The 16,660-nt window shown below is 39.8% G+C and overlaps 1 protein-coding gene across 4 annotated transcripts in view; it reads right to left on the bottom strand.

Annotated features, from left to right (window-relative positions):
- Window positions 1–381: 381 nt before the first annotated feature.
- Window positions 382–16,660, bottom strand: part of WT1 (WT1 transcription factor) — a 53,088-nt gene continuing 36,809 nt past the window's right edge. For 2 of the 4 annotated variants that reach the window (XM_048483718.1, XM_048483720.1), the window contains 6 exons: window positions 15,015–15,054; window positions 13,053–13,108; window positions 12,364–12,514; window positions 8,557–8,646; window positions 4,645–4,737; window positions 382–2,270 (listed from right to left, as the gene is read on the bottom strand). In XM_048483718.1, the coding sequence (XP_048339675.1) occupies window positions 2,149–2,270; window positions 4,645–4,737; window positions 8,557–8,646; window positions 12,364–12,514; window positions 13,053–13,108; window positions 15,015–15,054 (552 nt within the window). In that variant the 3' untranslated portion in view covers window positions 382–2,148. Of the gene's footprint in view, window positions 2,271–4,644; window positions 4,738–8,556; window positions 8,647–12,363; window positions 12,515–13,052; window positions 13,178–15,014; window positions 15,055–16,660 lie in introns of all 4 variants that reach the window. The other 2 variants (XM_048483717.1, XM_048483716.1) reach the window with 1 other exon arrangement.

Here is a 16,660-nt window from a genome sequence, read left to right as displayed (position 1 = left end):
ACATTTTGTGTGCTGCTGAAGGTTTTCCCAGGACATTTGCTCAGGAGGCTCCAATCCTGGGTACTTTTTCACCCTCAAAAATACATAAGTATACTCAGCTCTTTCTGCCGATTCCAGCAATATATAATTTTTCTATTTAAATTTTTTTTGGAGGAACTAGAGTTTGATTGAAGACGCTAGCTCTTGAGGTTTTCTGGTTAAAATGTCGTGGCCAGGTCTCAGTGGATTATTTGATCCTAATGACGCACAGAGTGTAACTGGCATCTTCAGATGTGATACACCTCTGAAGATGCCAGCCACAGATGCAGGTGAAACGTTAGGAACAAAATCCACCAGACCACTGCCACACAGCCCGGAAAACCCTCCAGAACCAGTTGAATCTGGCTGTGAAAGCCTTCGACAATACACTGTATTTGAAGATATGCAGACACGCATATGAGAATCTTAGACAGTCGGAGGACTTACACTGAAAAGCATTGGAATCAGGGAGGACAAATCAACAGCCCATTAAGAATCTTCCCTCTGCAGTCCCAATGCTTTTTGATGGGAGTCCTCTGAGTGGCTAAGATTCTCATATGCATAGCTCCATATCTTCAACACAGCTCTCACAAAAAAAAACATTCTTAAGGAAAGCTTTATATTGCCAGAATCAGCAGGAAGAGTTGAGTATAACTGTATACTTTTCAGATGTAAAAGATACCCAGGATCAGAGCCTGCCGAGCAAACATCCTGGAGCAACCTTCAGCAAATGGAGGCAGGGAGAATCCTTTCAGCGGTGCACAAAATGTGGGGTGCAAGCGACAGGTGAAACTGACCAGAGAATTTAACAATTGGGCAGGAAAAATAAGACATATCCTGAGCTCTGCATTCTACACAGCCAGACTAGAGACATCTTGCAGGCTGCTTAGGGGGGAAAGGTGCACTTTAAAGCATCTTCAAAACAGGATGGCTTAATCAAAAATAAGGCATTCTGAGGACATCTTGGAAAAAAGGTTGTACAGAGTTCCTTCCCAAGACGCCTTTTTTTTTGCATCCTCGGGATATTTTTTTTGTTCTTAGCAGAATGGACCATCGTTCCTCAAATTGGGTTTCTCTTTCTGCACATATAATTGTAAATGAAGAGATATTCAAGTCACAAGAACCATCTGTTTACTTTAAGAACCATATGTTAATGGAAATTCTGGACCAGCCTCTTCATAATTTCAGCTTTGATTTTATTTTATACATCTTGCTAGCCACATAACCAGCATGGCAGCTTGTTAAACAAATCCTGAACATCTACAATAATATTGGCTTTGCTTTGTGTGAGGATTTTATGCACAAAAAATTAGGAATATTATACAGTTTCTCTAGGTAAATGCTGTAGGTAGGAACAAGTTAACTTCAAAGCAAGATTCTCTTTTTCAGCACAGAGGTTTTTAATTTAACTTTACCAGCTTTGCAGTCAAGACTGGCAATCTTGTCAATTGTATTCAGTTTGAATTTTTCACAAAGTATGATGCAACATGGTGTTCAGAAGATTACAGGCACATCAGGAGCTCCTGCAAGCAGAGGATAAACCCAGTATAGACTCAGAAATCAGATGCATATGCCAATATATTCTATGAGAAACAATGTCCACAGTTCTGAAAACTGCAAGCAAGATATTAGAAAAACTTGATATAGAAGATAAATAAATCAAATCTCTTGGGCAGTACAAAGGTTACCAAAATCCTCTTATTATTCTTACAGGACTGCAACAGTATTTGGGAAAATTGGTGTATGCTGTAAGCATATAGTATACATACATACTTATCATACATACTCATCATAATGGATGGATGAATAAGAATGAGTACTGTCACTCGTCTGAATTTGCACATTTCAAGTAAAAAATAAAAGTACAAAATATTCTGAACAAAAGAAAAATATAAAAAGATTATTGTAATATTTAAAGTATAGTATAGCAAACTTGTACTTATAAAATAACATTATAAATTGAAATCATGAATGGGAAAATTCAAAAAATCTATGCAGAGGTACTGAACAGAATCCCACAATTTAGTTAACTTGTCTCAACTGCATTATGAAGATGCCTGAAGATTTCCTAAGAAGTTGAAAGACAATGGTTGAAATATTTGCAGGAATATATATTATAATGTGAAACATCTAAAGGGTAAGTTGAAGTTTAGTCATGTTCCTGTTGTGCATATTATGATGACGGACCAATTCATCAGACCGGGCAAATTTTTTTTGACAGCTGGGCCACCGGCAACTGAAAGGCTTTTCACCTGTCAACAAAACACACAATTGTTAAATCAGGATAACAGTGAATTGAAACATCCTATTCAAGGTCCCTCTCTCTTAGTTAGCTTATTAATTATGTAGTGGACCCAATGAATTTTTCTCAAGCTTTCCTAACCAACAGGCAGGGAAGGTAATTTTTCAAGGTTTTTGGAAAAACAAATAAGAGACGCTCAGTAAAAACAAGTGCGGGGAGCAAGCCCTTCCTTCGTTCTTAATGCTTTCTCCCACCAAGGAAAAAACTTACAATTGAGAATAGAGGAGGCACATTTAGGAATATGATTTCCTGAAAGGGATTACTGGATGTGCACTTTCATTTTCCTCCCAAATACAATAAGGAAGAAGAGGAAATTACAATCCCAAACATTTCAAGAGCTGACTTTTCTTAGTGAGCCATCTCTGCCTAACTCCTTCCCATTCTCAAGGGTAATTCCCTCCTCTTTGGAAGGAGTAACACTGACAGGGAGAACTGTCAAGCAACATCACCGGGAGCCACACAATTACAAACCAAGCTCAGATTCTGAAGGTTTTGTGCATGGTTTACACAGTGAAGGGAACCTTTTGATGTAAGGAAGTTCATGGTCTAACTCCCACAGTTCTCAATTCGTGCATGTTGAACCAACTGCAGTATGTAACTGAATTTTTAACACTCTTTCACTTATAAGGGGGAGGGAAAGACAAAGAAGAGCGGGGAAAAGAGAGAAAGGGGTGAGAGAGAGAAAGGAGGAGAGAAAGGGAAGAGAAAGGGGGTAGAAAGAGCGGAGGCGGGAGAAACGCCCAGGTGAGTGGTCCTGTGGCTGGGAAGAGACTGGGGGAAGGGACAAGGCCAGGGAGGGTGCTCTTTCTCTGGCCTTGACTCGACCTCCTGTGTCCTCCTCCTGGCCACCATTCACCTGGAAGTAAATTATGCTTAATTTTAAAGCAATCATAGGCTTTTGTGGTGGCTGTGGGAGGAAGAAAAGTGGCCCCCATTTCCCCATTGGTGACCAAAACAGAGAACTTTTAGTTGCTTTAAAATTAAGATTAACTTACTTCCAGGCAAATAGTGGCTGGGAGGAGTCTGGGGGTAGGGACAAGGCAGAGAAAGATCACTCTCCTTGGCCTGTCCTTGCTCCCAGTCTCCTCCTGGCCACAGCACCACTTCCCTGACTTAAATTAATCTTAATTCTAAAGCAACCACAGGTGTTTTTTTCTTGCAGCCACATGGGTGGGTGGTCAGGGTGCCCTACACCCCTGCTGGCAACTTCTAAATTAAAACTAAGCTAGTTTTTCAGTCTATGGGCTTCTGCTGGATTAATTTTGTATATCATGGTCTGGGTGATAGTGTCTATTGTTATATATTTGAAAGTACTAAAATCATATTATATTTGTGAGCACTAGAATTCTTTTTGCATCAGAGAAGGACACTATCTCTGTAGCTTATGGCTGAAAAGATTTAAGAAGTACTCCTCACATTTAATCAGGGATGAGCAACTTCTAAACTAAAACTAAAGGCAAAGGTTCATGCTTGAGTAACATTGCATAGGGTTACACTGCAAGTCTCCCTTTTACATAAGGACACACAATTATATTTTTCATCATCATCTTTATCATTACAATTTGCCTAAGTCTAACCACTTCCAGCAATTAGGGCCATACTATGATGGCATCACAAACTTGGAAAGAGACAAGACATCCAATCTTTAGGGGTACAAGAACAAGAATAGCAAAACAGTTTTTCAAAAATAGAAAAATAAAGAAAAACAATCCAAACAGCATCAGTGTCTCTCTTATCTATCACTAGCAGTTCGTACGTTGGGCCCAATATTACACTACAGAGCTGAACTAGGAGCATTAGGAATATAGCATTGAAGGAAAATATTTTTATCATCTTGAGAGACTCCAAATATTTGAAGAGTGGCAGACTCTTCTCTGGAGAATTGGATTTGTTTCCCACTTCTACACATGAAGCCTGCTGGGTGACCTTGGGCTAGTTACAGTGTATTTGGAACTTTCTCAGCCCCACCTACCTCACAAGGTATCAGTTGTGGGGAGAGGAAGAGAAAGCAGTTTGTAAGCCACATTGAGTCTCCTTAAAGGAGAGAAAGGTGTGGTATAAATCCAAATTCTTCTTCTTCAATTCTTGAACTCCTTTTGTTAGAATTTTGCACCTTCACTAGGTGGGGATGGTGAGAACTCAATCCCCCTTAGTCCAAGAAAAAAAATTGCAAGGTCATCACTAAAAATATTTGTCATTTCTTAAGATCAAGTAAACTGTACATTTGCCAATGTCTTGAGCATTCTGTAAAATTTAAATAATCACAAAATCATTTTAGATAAAGTAAATCCAAAAAATATAAATTTGAAAAAAAGTATACGCACTTGTTTTACCTGTATGAGTCCTGGTGTGAGTCTTCAGGTGATCAGATCTGGAGAACTTTCGCTGACAGGTTTTACACTGGAAGGGTTTCACACCTAAATAGATAAAAGAAGTCTATTCCTGTATTTCAATGTCTTTTGCGAGGGATGAGGAAAATCAGTTATTTCTGAGTTTCCAAACTGTTGATAGTTTCTTGTTGAATAGTTAGGGGGTTTTTTTAGCTATTTGTCTGCATATACCATACACCAGTAATCAGACTCCCTATCTAACCTTTTATAACCGTTTCTACTTTTCTAACTCCAGTTAATGCTTTGAATCTCACAATTTCTTAATTCCTGACAATGTAAGCAAGTACTAATTCATTACTGGCCTCTAAATTCAAAAGTTTGCAAGTGAAGGACAGCCTGTGATGGTAATTGCAGTTTTAATAGTTGTTTCTTGGACATTATTTATTTATTATTTGATTTCAAGGCTACCCTAGATGGTCTCAGGGTGGATCATAACAATAAATTAACAATAAATTAAAATATGTGACCATACATTATGAAATACATCATAAATTCAACCCCACATTAAGGAAAATGAATTAAAGGAATTAAAGAAAAGGGAAAGGGGGGATGGAATACCATTGCTGTCCTCAACCATAGACCTGGTGGAACAACTCCATCTTACAGGCCCTGCAGAACTACAACAGCCCAGGTCTCATTGGGTAGAGTGTTTCACCAGGCTGGAGCCTTGGCTGAAAAGGCCTTGATTCAATGTAATGTGAAACAATGAAAGCTTAATGCACCTAATGCACAAGATTTCATGTTAAACTATTGTTTTTCATAAGTTGACCCCAGATTACCACAGTTTGGCATTTGATTATAGAAAAGCCATTATATAAATTATATATACACATACATGTTTCATTTTATAACAGCCAGCATTGTATAGTGGTTAGAATGTCAGATTAGGATATGAGAAATCCATGCTCAAATCTACTATGGAAGCTTGCTGGGTGATCTTGGACCAGTCACATATTCTCAGACTAGCCTACCTAACAGGCTTGTTGTGAGGATAAGATGGAGGAGATGGAAACAATGTAAGTTGCTTTAAGTCCCCTTTGGGGAAAAGGTGGCATAAAGTAAATTTTAAAATGCCCTTGATCCAGATAGTCAAATCTGCAAATTAGGAATATGTATGAGGGTGGGGAGAATCTTTCTACAAACTTGGTGATCTTCCAGGTTTGCAGAAAAATGAGCCCTTCGGGGGAGGGCGGTTTATAAATATAATAATAATAATAATAATAATAATAATAATAATAATAATAATAATAATAATAATAATAATAAAAATCTTAAAGTATAAAAAAGAAGCCATAAAAAGTTTTAAAATGCTGAGATCTGACAGCACTTCCTCACAAGATCTTGGCAGCCATTTAGATTGCCTAACAGTCCAATCCACCACTTTGGCGCTGTCACACCCTTTCTAGAGAGTTTTCTGCAGCAGGGGAACCCCAAAAGGTTTTTTTAATCCTCTGAAAAATCCTCCATGCAGATAACATGCTGTATCTCTGAGCCAGCCCCTGCCGATACATGAAGACTGAGTGGACAGTGGAAGCTGACTAAGGTCAGCTTCAACCTCTGATCCATCCCTGGAAAGTCCCCACCAGGTCAACACATCTGGAGTCATTATGGGAGTGCCAAGGCAAGGCCAGGCACCTTGGTCACCCATAGCAGGGTGCCTCACTAGCCAGGTACCAGTGGATTTGTCCCTCGACCATGGTAAGTACCCTGGGGTGGGCATTTCCACTGACATAGGCCCATGCCATCTCCACGGGGATATCCTTCCCCTACCTCTGGATTGGGCTGCTTGGATCTCTCATAATTCAAGATGGCTGGTGCAGTTTCACTTCAAACAGGGGAGTGCTGGAGTCTCCAGTGAGACTGGAGGGAGTCAAGAAAGCAGGAAAAAAATTACAAGCAGAAGGAAGGATGGGAGAGAGAGTAGCAAATCAATAGATGAGAAAGATAAGTGGAATGGAAGAAAGGAATCTGGAAAGGGGGTGACTGTGTAGGGGATTTACTGGGGAAGGAAGGGGGGAAATGGAGAAAGATGATTAGTTGGGGTGGGTGACTTTTCCCCAACTTGGATTATTCCCTAACTCAGAAATATATCAGCATGGATCTTTCATGATTAGATCCTGCCAAGTTTCACAGTGCAGCTAACCATTTCTGTCCTATGGAAATCCACTTCCACACATGTTTAAATGCATGGAATATATTATCAAAACCAGGGGCGTACCGGCCTAGGGAAATGGGGACACTCATGTCCCCAGGCACATGCCTTTTGGTCACATTGTAGGGCGTCAGACACCCCCCCCCATGTGATGAAACAGCATGTGTCCTCCCACTGGAGCACCCCACCCCCATCCCAGACTCCCTGCAGGCCAGCTTCTGCCCACCCCAGACCCTGAGGACAGCAGCAGCTGGCCTCCAGGGATGGGGGGGCGGAGCTCTACCTCTTCCCCTGGCTCCCTGCAGCCCGGCTTCTGCCCTCCCCAGAGCCTGGGGAGAGAAGGAGCCAACCTCCAGGGACATGCTTTTAAAAGCACAGAGGCTGGTGGCGGGGCTCGTGGGTGTGGCACTGCCCTCAAGGCCGACTCACCCGGCCTCCAGGCTCTGGGGAGGGCAGAAATCAGGCTGCAGGGAGTTGGGGATGGGGACCTGGCCTGGGAAGCAAGGGATATAAGCAAAAAATATAGAATAATGGTCAAACCCGAGAAATAAAATAGCAATATTATTTATTTATAACTTTGAAGGGTTAGCTAGAAATTTTATGCAAGAAAATAGAATTGAGATAAAATGCTAAAATTGTTGTGTATGATTCTTAAAAACATGGTGTACTCTGTGATATCTTTCATAACTTTAGTATAAACAAAACTAATAACAAACAATAATAATAAACAAAATTTAAACAAAATATGTAGATGTGTGCCATGGTCTTGCAACTAATAATGTGTTTTCATTACTGAACAGTTTTCTTTTTTTCTTATCACCTAAACAATATTGTTTAGTGGTTCTTTTCTAAAATAGTAGGCATACGCAGGCTGGAGCTCAGTTAGTCATACGCTTAAGGTGCTGTGTGGTTCCGGGCTGTATGGCGTGTTCTAGGCAACATTCTCTCCTGACGTCTTAAGCCTGCATCTGTAACAGCATCTTCAGAGGATCATACCAGCCACAGATGCGATGGCTGGCAACGTCAGGAGAGAATGCTGCTAGAACATCAGCGCATACAGAGTCTCGAAACCACAGCTCTAACCTGAAAGTGATTCCGGCCGTGAAAGCCTTCGACAATACATACTACTATTGTTTATGGAGTGTTCCATATTCCTCAAGGCCACTCAAATCAGTATTTAACTCTCTTTTTATACACACTAATTACTGTTAGAAATAATGACTTTGGCCTGCATATTAGCTATACTTACCAAAGGCACAAATATAATTGCTTTCCTTTTCCCCAAAGAAGGGTAATTGTTTGGCCTGTGCTGATAAATGTGCTGATAATATTGTTATGTATATTACAGGATGTAAAAATAATCACTTCATAAGTTCAACACTCTTTTGTAGTTTAATTTTGTATGTATGCAAATACTTGATTTGATATAAACCCATGACTGTATCCACACATTGCTGGATATTGCTCCCTCTTTCTGGTGTAGAAATAATCTGCAACAGGATTGTCTTATCCACACAGGAAAATCTAGTTGTAAATGATTCCTATAGTGTCAAAAAATGCAGTATTCAGCAATGTGTGAATGCAGCTCAAGATTTTCTGGTAATAAGGAAAATAACTAGGATTCTATCCAACACACTCTAAGAATTAACAGTTCAAACTCCTACAGTTTCCAAAAGGCAATGCATGCAACAAACCTGTGTGCCGTCTTTGGTGTCGTTTGAGTTGATCTGAACGAGAGAACCTTCGTTCACAATCCTTAAAGTCACACTGGTATGGTTTCTCACCTTAGAAATAATGTTTCATTTGAAATGGTTAAATAAATGTGACAGTTATTAAATAGAGAAACCCTAATAACATCAAATATGACCACAAGGTCTCCCACAGAAATTGCTGTGCCTTGGAAACTGATTCTGGAAAATGCTTAAACCTTAGCAGATGTTAGAGGGAGAGTACTGATAGAACACAATGCACTGACCAGAGGATAGTCTCCAAAGTATAGCACAAGTATAGTGCATAAACATTTGAACATGACACCATGATAGGCTTTACACAATACAACACAGATCCCTTGTTACTTGCTAGAAATTTTATATCTTTCTCCAGTCGAATTATTTCAACCAACCTCTTCTGTCACTCATTTATATGGGAATAATAGCTACTCATTCCAGAGTTTTAACATCTGCATTTCTGTGTCGGACAAAAATCAGAACAGATGCTGATCATGGCGTGACCAAAGCAAAAGGGGAGGGAGGGATTGAGAAAAGTGTAAGAATAGTCTAAATTTTAGGGCAGCAAACCAAGCAAAGGTGGCAAACTGTTTCATGTCAACTTCAAGGAAAAGGACTGATGAAACCACACATCTGGAAGTGCTAAACAGTGCATGGGGAAAAGATCATTGGATGGATTCTTTGTTGGAACCAAAAGCTCAGGTCCATATAGAGACCCCATATAGAAACTGGGGGCCCTTCCACACGGGCCAACAAACATGGCTGCAGGATGCTAAAAAAATTGTTTTGCGGTGGGGGGACTTCACACAGATCCAACTGATGAGGGGAATGGGGAGTCAATGATGGATTCCACACAGTATAAATATAATATCTTTAGGACATTATAAAAAGTGTTTTGGGGAAGAACTTTGCACAGCTCTCTTCCCCAGAATGAGTTCAGCCCATTTTACTCCTCTCAACCCAGATTTTTCAAAAATCACTAGAGATCTTTTCCCCCCAACTCAAGTTGAAGATGTTTTCTGCTTGCTGAGCAAACACAAGCAGCCAGAAAACACTCTGTTGCTCTAATGAGGTAGTCACAGTATGCCGGGGGCTCCAAAAGACCTTCAGCTAGCCCAACATCCATGAATTCTCACATAAAATCATCAATATAAACCTTCTTTAATTAATAACTAACTGCCACACAAGAAAATTACTCCCAATAACTGTTTTATTTATATGATAGTCTAGTCTATTCATAGTATATTTACAGCTTTGCTGAGAAGTAAACTTTTATTTGAAAAAAGGTGTTTCTTTGCCAGTAAAACAAATTAAAAATTGATTCATTAATCGACAGGAAAATCTTTAAATATGTGAGTCATTTTAGCTAGATAGTTCAGGGTTTTTTTTAATCTTAGAGAAAACTTCCTATTGGTAAGAGCTAGAGTTGAGTCCAGTAGCACCTTGGAGACCCACAAGATTTCTGGGGCATAAGCTTTCTAGAGTCAGGCCCCTTCTGCACAGCAAATGTAAAACGAGTTGTAGTCAGGATAAAGGAACCTGATTTCCTTTTTTGCATTCACATGCATCTGTGCAGGCAGCGACTGGAGCCCACGGAAACAATCCAGGATGCTGTCGTGCCTTCACACGGAGACGCGTCTATTTTTTTAATTACCTCCCACCCATGTGTAGCTATGCACAAATGAACCCCACACAGCCATGATGATGTTCCATGATATGACCATCTGCACCTGCCTAGCTATGTAGATGCAAGTTTTTAAATGCCTAGCTATGTAGATGCAAAGAATTTTAAAAGGAAAAGGGAGGCAAATAAAACTACTTCTCCCTGACCATTTGCTTGTGAGCAGCTACAACCCAGGATTTTTTAAAAGACTCACTAGTTTAGTTATTTTCAAAAAACTGGGTTGGGGGAAATAACATGGGGCAGACTCGGTTTGGGGATGGGATCTGAGCAAAGTCTTCCCCAAAAAACGGGTTTTTTACCATCCTAAACCTGTGTTTATTGGCCTGTGCAGAAGGGACCTCAGAGCTTCCTTCATTAGATCCCTTCCTTTTGGTAAGAACAGTTCAATGGCTCTTCAAGTCTAGGCTGGAAGCTATCAGAAAGTCTGTAGATTGGGATTTTTTTAAATGCCCATGGTTAGATTAGATGATTTATCAGCCTTTTGTAGCTCTTGGACTCTGTGACTAATCATCATGTCTTCAGATTGGTTTATATTCATATTTTCATCATATCTAAAGGTTTCAAAATACTCCAAGACAAATAGTATACTTTTTGATCATATCTGTTTCATTAATGGCAATGTTAATTCTAGGACAGCACATCATAAGCCCCCCCCCCCAAAAAAAACCCCTTTCAATTTGCACCTCAAAGACATGAGTCAGAGCTCACTTTCTTGGGTATGTGAAGAGGAAATACTTTGGGGATTTCTCATATGGAAAATTACAGAAGGGAGTGCAAGGAGGGCCAAGAGAATTTGGTGTGAATCCTGTCATAAACATTTCAAGTGTGTGGTTTACAATGGGGTTTACACCAAGCCTTTTTCTGTATCAACTCCTCCTTTCGACTCCCCCATTTCTGTAATCTGCCCTATAAGAATTGTTAGAGCAATTTCCTCTTCAGACATCTTTACACATATGGAAATGAATTTTGTTAGATGTTGAGGTATCCATGAACACAGCTATTCTTCTGCAACTCGATAAGCAATCACTGGAGATATGAAATGTCAGGAAAACTGTGTTGAAACTCTGGTAATGCTAATTAGAAATTCCAGTTTTGTGTAATAGAGCTCTACATATATGCATGGTCCAGTTTTAGTAACATTATCTGAAAGAATTAACCACAGGAAATGTAATGAGTCAGGTTCCAAATAAATATCTAGGTGCTGAGGCAGGGGAATTTATAGGCCGCTTCTGGGTTCTTTTTGCAACCAGGATTGCTACCAAGTTTTTACTTATTTTAAGAAATATTTCCCAGTGAAATATATTTTTATATAATTCACTGGGAAAAAATTCATCCAAAACTTCTGTTGTGCCCCTGGACTGTTCAATAACGAGACTGTATGTTTAGATGATTTCTTTATTTTGAAAAAGCATCAGGAATAAGGATTTAGACTTCTATTGCCAGAACTAAAGCATAAGCAACAAAGCACCCACCATTATACCCCATGACATTCTCCCACATCACACAACATCATCCCTGTCTACCAGTCTCCACTGGCACCCCACCAGTCCCATGGTACAAAGACAATGCAACCTCCCCTGGGGTCAAAACAACCTATATTCCATACTTCTGCAAGAACTATAACAGCAGGTGTCTAATGAGCTGATAAGGCATTGCCTGGGAAGTGGAAGCACAGAGAGCGAGAAAGTACAACCACAGCAATTCAAAGGGAGGGGGGAAGAGAAGAGGATCCCACATCCTGGTTGGGAGACATGGCAGGATCAAACTGGAAATGGGTTGATCTTGACAACTTCAAACACTTTGTTCATCTAGAACACAGAGAGGATTCCAGTCTTACAAAATGCTTCAGTTCTGACACTGTAATCACAACCTTGTTACTTTGCCCTCCTTGCAAAGCACCCTGTCCCTCCCACTCATTATTTAAAAAGAGACAGTTAAGGAGTCCTCCCGGCAGGAAAGAAAACACTCAACAAATGACACTTGAGAACAAACAATGAATGGGTTCCATTACCAGTGCAAAGGAAAGGACAATAGTAGATAAAGTTAAACTACTAGACAGGAAGAAAATTGTAATCAATGAAGAAACTTACCAGTGTGTTTTCTGCTGTGCATGTGCAGGTGAGACAATTTAAAGTATCGCTTGTTACAGCCAGGGTATGTACACATGAAAGGTCTTTTCTCATTTGTTTCACTTGCAGATCTAACAATTGTAGGAGCTACTCCAGGCACTCTCCGCATATCCTATAATGGCATAAAGAATATGTTCTTGTACACAATATATATTGACAATGCAAGCTCTGGAAGAGAAGTAGCTCATACTAGGACTATTACTATCTTGATATCATGAACCTCAAACAAATGTGCAATAATAAATATTCGAAAGACCTTTTTTTACTTGCAAAACAAACTTTAATGTATAGCCCTTTTACCAAAAAAAAGGGGGAGGGAGAGAAAAAAAGATGTTCAGGTCACCAGTTGATATGTCATATAACTTGAAAAGTGGGGTTCATATCAGATGGGAATAGGTAAACTGAATTCTTGGTACATTAGAGTTTCTTGTGTAAAGCAATCCTGTAGCTAGTTAGCAATATTGTCTCAAATGCATGCCACTGAAAGAGAAATGAATTATTCTGCTGTTAATATGTAACAAAGTGCAAGTTTATATTGCTGTTTCTAGCAATAAGATAGCATCTTTTGGGGGAGTGTTATTGGTATAGTGGAACTTAAGAATATCAGCCATGAAAACAATCTAAACAAATGTTTCTAGAAGTAAACTTACTTGCAATCCTCTAAAGACTCCATGGGTATGTATTCTATATTGAGCCCCACAGCTGTCTTTCCGTATAACCGCCATAGGACCATACGCATGGCCCGTATCAAGCTCTCATATCACTGCTGCGATGGCTGAGAAACAAAGAGAAGACAGAAACATTTAAGAGTACATACTGCCTGGTTAACAAGCATTTTCAAAAATATTTGCAGTGTTTCTTCATTTGGTACGAAAATAGTTACACATTCCCCATGTAGCCATGTAGCCAAAAACATTGTCAGTGAAACTTAGGCATACTGATTCTATTTAAATACAAGTTCCAAGCTTCACATGCAGCTGTGCTTTAAAATGTGATTAGTGAATTAGAAATAATCAGGACATAAGAACAAAGTTCTGTGCACATGTGCATTGTGCAAGGTATTTATCAGCCAGATGCCAGATTGGCTATTGCTAATAACTTTGGAATGAGCAAAATGCCTCAAGTTTCAAATTAAGTGCTGTGGTTTTTTGTCAGCACCTCATGACTCAAATATAACCAGATAGTACTGAGAAAGTGATGACATTTACAAGAACAGCAGTGCTGTACTCTAGGACAGCATAACAAATCAGTGTCCTAACTATTTAACCTATATATCAGCTTGCAAGATGTGCTGTAGCTTAACCTTTAGTAAAATCAACAATCAGGGAAATTGTTACTCCTTGAAATCAATGGTTCCTTTTAGTGCAGTGAGCAAATACTCTTCAAATTCAAAGCAGAAATTTTTGTACTTCATTGTTCACAATGTAGATTTTCCTCTACACATATCAGTGTCTCCAGTGGCAAAAAAACACATTGTTTTGATTGAAATTGGAGGCATGCTTTCTTGCTCAGTGAAAGATTTGCTTTTAGTATAAGTATTACAGCCTTTCAAAGGAGCCAACACTTTGTGTTTCTGCTCAAAAACTAATATAACTGTGGTCATGCCCACATAGGTTATCTACCCTGGGTTCAATGCTATTTGGAAGCAGTTTTTTTCCTGTTTCTCCATGCCATTGTGGTGAACTCATGTATCTCCCAAGGTTTCCCCAGCTTTTCTCTAATCTGTTCCAATGTTATTGTAAATAGTGCAGTAAAGCCTAGATCAGTCGTTCTCAACCTTCCTAATGCCACGACCCGTTAATTCAGTTCCTCGTGTTGCGGTGACCCCCAACCCTAACATTTATCCATTTTACAGATGGAGAACACTGATGCAGAGAGTCTTAGGCGACCCCTGTGAAAGGGTCGTTCGACACCCACCCCCCAATGGGGTCGCGGCCCACAGGTTGAGAACCACTGGCCTAGATGGTTGCTGTGCTGTGGGAATATTCAGATTTTCCAAGCCTACCTTTCAGCCATTTCCCCTAACTGTTACCCCATGGGACCCATTTTCTTCCCCTGCTTCCAGAAGGCTTTTATTGTAGTGGTTGGAATGTTGGACTAGGATCTGTGAGAATGTGGTTTGAATCCCCACTCTGCCATGAAACTTTGCTAGATGACCTTGGGCCCATCACACACTTTCAACCTAACCAAGGTTGTTGTGAGAATAAAATAGAGAAGAGGAGAGTTATTAAGCCAACTTAGCTCCCCATTAGGGAGAAAAAAAAGTATAAATGAAGTAAGTCAATAAATATATATATCAGGTTCTTAATTGCTAGCTTTCATTTAAATGAAAGGTCTCTTGCTCCTTTTTCTGTAAAGATATAAGGGAAAAGGCATATCTCTGTAATCACAGGACTAAATAATTGCTTAAAAAATGAAAGCTGGAAACTCAGAGAACTTGGTACACACCTTGGTATATTGATATAACAATATTCTAGTGCTATTTTTTAAAAAAATTGCAAAAGTCCTTATGTCCCAAGGACGGGGATGGGATGGGGAAACTGCAGAGAAACCTGCCATGTGGAAGCCGTATTGCTGATGCATTTTATCAGCAACAGTAACAGGGAAACTGCACAAGTTCACCCCTGTGTGGGCAACACTGGTGCTTCCTGACTGGAAGAAGATCAAGGTACTGCACTGAATGATTCAGAGTCAAAGCAGATAGCTCCTATGTGGACAGTTGCTTTGAGCTTACAGCAGCTTTTAGTTGTTTTGGCAATTTATTTCTTGTAGCACTAACACTCTCTCTCTCTCTCTCTCTCTCTCTCTCTCTCTCTCTCTCTCTCTCTCTCTCTCTCTCTCTCTCTCTCTCTCTGCCCCAGGGCACAGATTGATCATTAATAGCCTACGGTTTTTTTCTGGACCATAGGTTAGGGTAGGAAATGTTTGGATCTCTCAGAACTCTCATTTGTCAGGGTAACTATTTCTTAAGGTATATATAGTTGTACGTCCATGTTGTTCCATGCACCCAAAAACAAAAATAACATCTATGTTGTATCTTTTATTGGGTCAAGAAAAGGGGGGGGATTTAACCAAAACAACACAGGGAACCACAACGGTTGACCCTCACTAGACAGAGCATTCCATTAGGTTGGAGACAGAGCTAAAAAGGACCTGGCTCTGGTTGAGGCTGGCCAGATGGGCCATATATCTCCAGTAGATTTCCATTCACTGATCTCAGTGACTTTTGGGGGACATACCAGTGGACATGGTCCTCAGAGAGCTAGTCTTCTCTACGATTCACCTCCACAGGATTAAAAGAGATTTCCGGGCATGTTGGCAAACAATAGTGTTTGAAATTGTTATAATCTTTACTGACTTTGAAGGTGTAGCCGTGTTATCCGGCCTTGTGTTTTTAACTTATACCTGTGTATACTTAATAATAACTATTTTTATTTTGTGATATATATATATATATATATATATATTGGTTTCCAACTCAACTTTTGTGATTCCCCATACATTTTACTGGAACCAATCAAATTCATGCAAAACATTGTGCAAGCCTTCAAACTCATCAGAAGTCTTTAACAGGCTGGATGTTATACATTTTTAAAACAAAGAAGGGTGAAAAGCAGATTTTTCAGTCCATTGTGTTAAGGTCAGATGTTGAATACATTCTCTGCAGTTTTGCAGTTGGCTTAACTTGTTTTCTATTTCTACAAATAGTTCCAGTCTTGGACTTGACAAGGTAGGATTGTGACTTTGTTCCAAGACTACTGCAGAGTTGGACCATTCTTTGTCATCATCCTGCTTTACTCTTACTTGTGATCGTACTGGAAGTGAGGGCAATGTGTGAACACTATGATGTTGGTCATAATGTCTTTTGTATCCTGCTTTGGCTTTCAGGTAATTAATTCAAATAGTCTTCAGATTTGGCCATTGAGGGTACAAGGCTCTCTCTACAGTAGGAAATGGTGTTCAGATTTTATGACCCATTATTAGTTGTATCGGGCTGTATCCTGTAGCAGTTATTGGAGGAATGCAGTAGGCTAGCAAAGCTAAGAATGGATCTTCTTGTTTTAGGATTTTCTTTGCAGTTTGCACGGCTCTCTCTGCTTCCCCATTTGATTGTAAGAAGTGTGGACTGGCAGTGACATGTTCAAATGGGTAAGTCTCAGCAAACTCAGCAAACTCTCTTCCTGCAAACTGAGGTGCATTGTTAGTCATCAGTCATCAGCACATCTGGACAACCCCATCTGGCAAATATATTTTTCAG

This window comes from Sphaerodactylus townsendi, linkage group LG02 (assembly GCF_021028975.2).
Source record: "Sphaerodactylus townsendi isolate TG3544 linkage group LG02, MPM_Stown_v2.3, whole genome shotgun sequence".
Classification (NCBI taxonomy): Eukaryota; Metazoa; Chordata; class Lepidosauria; order Squamata; family Sphaerodactylidae; genus Sphaerodactylus; species Sphaerodactylus townsendi.
Note: the sequence above shows the minus strand (reverse complement) of the source record. Positions and strands in the feature narration are given on the sequence as shown.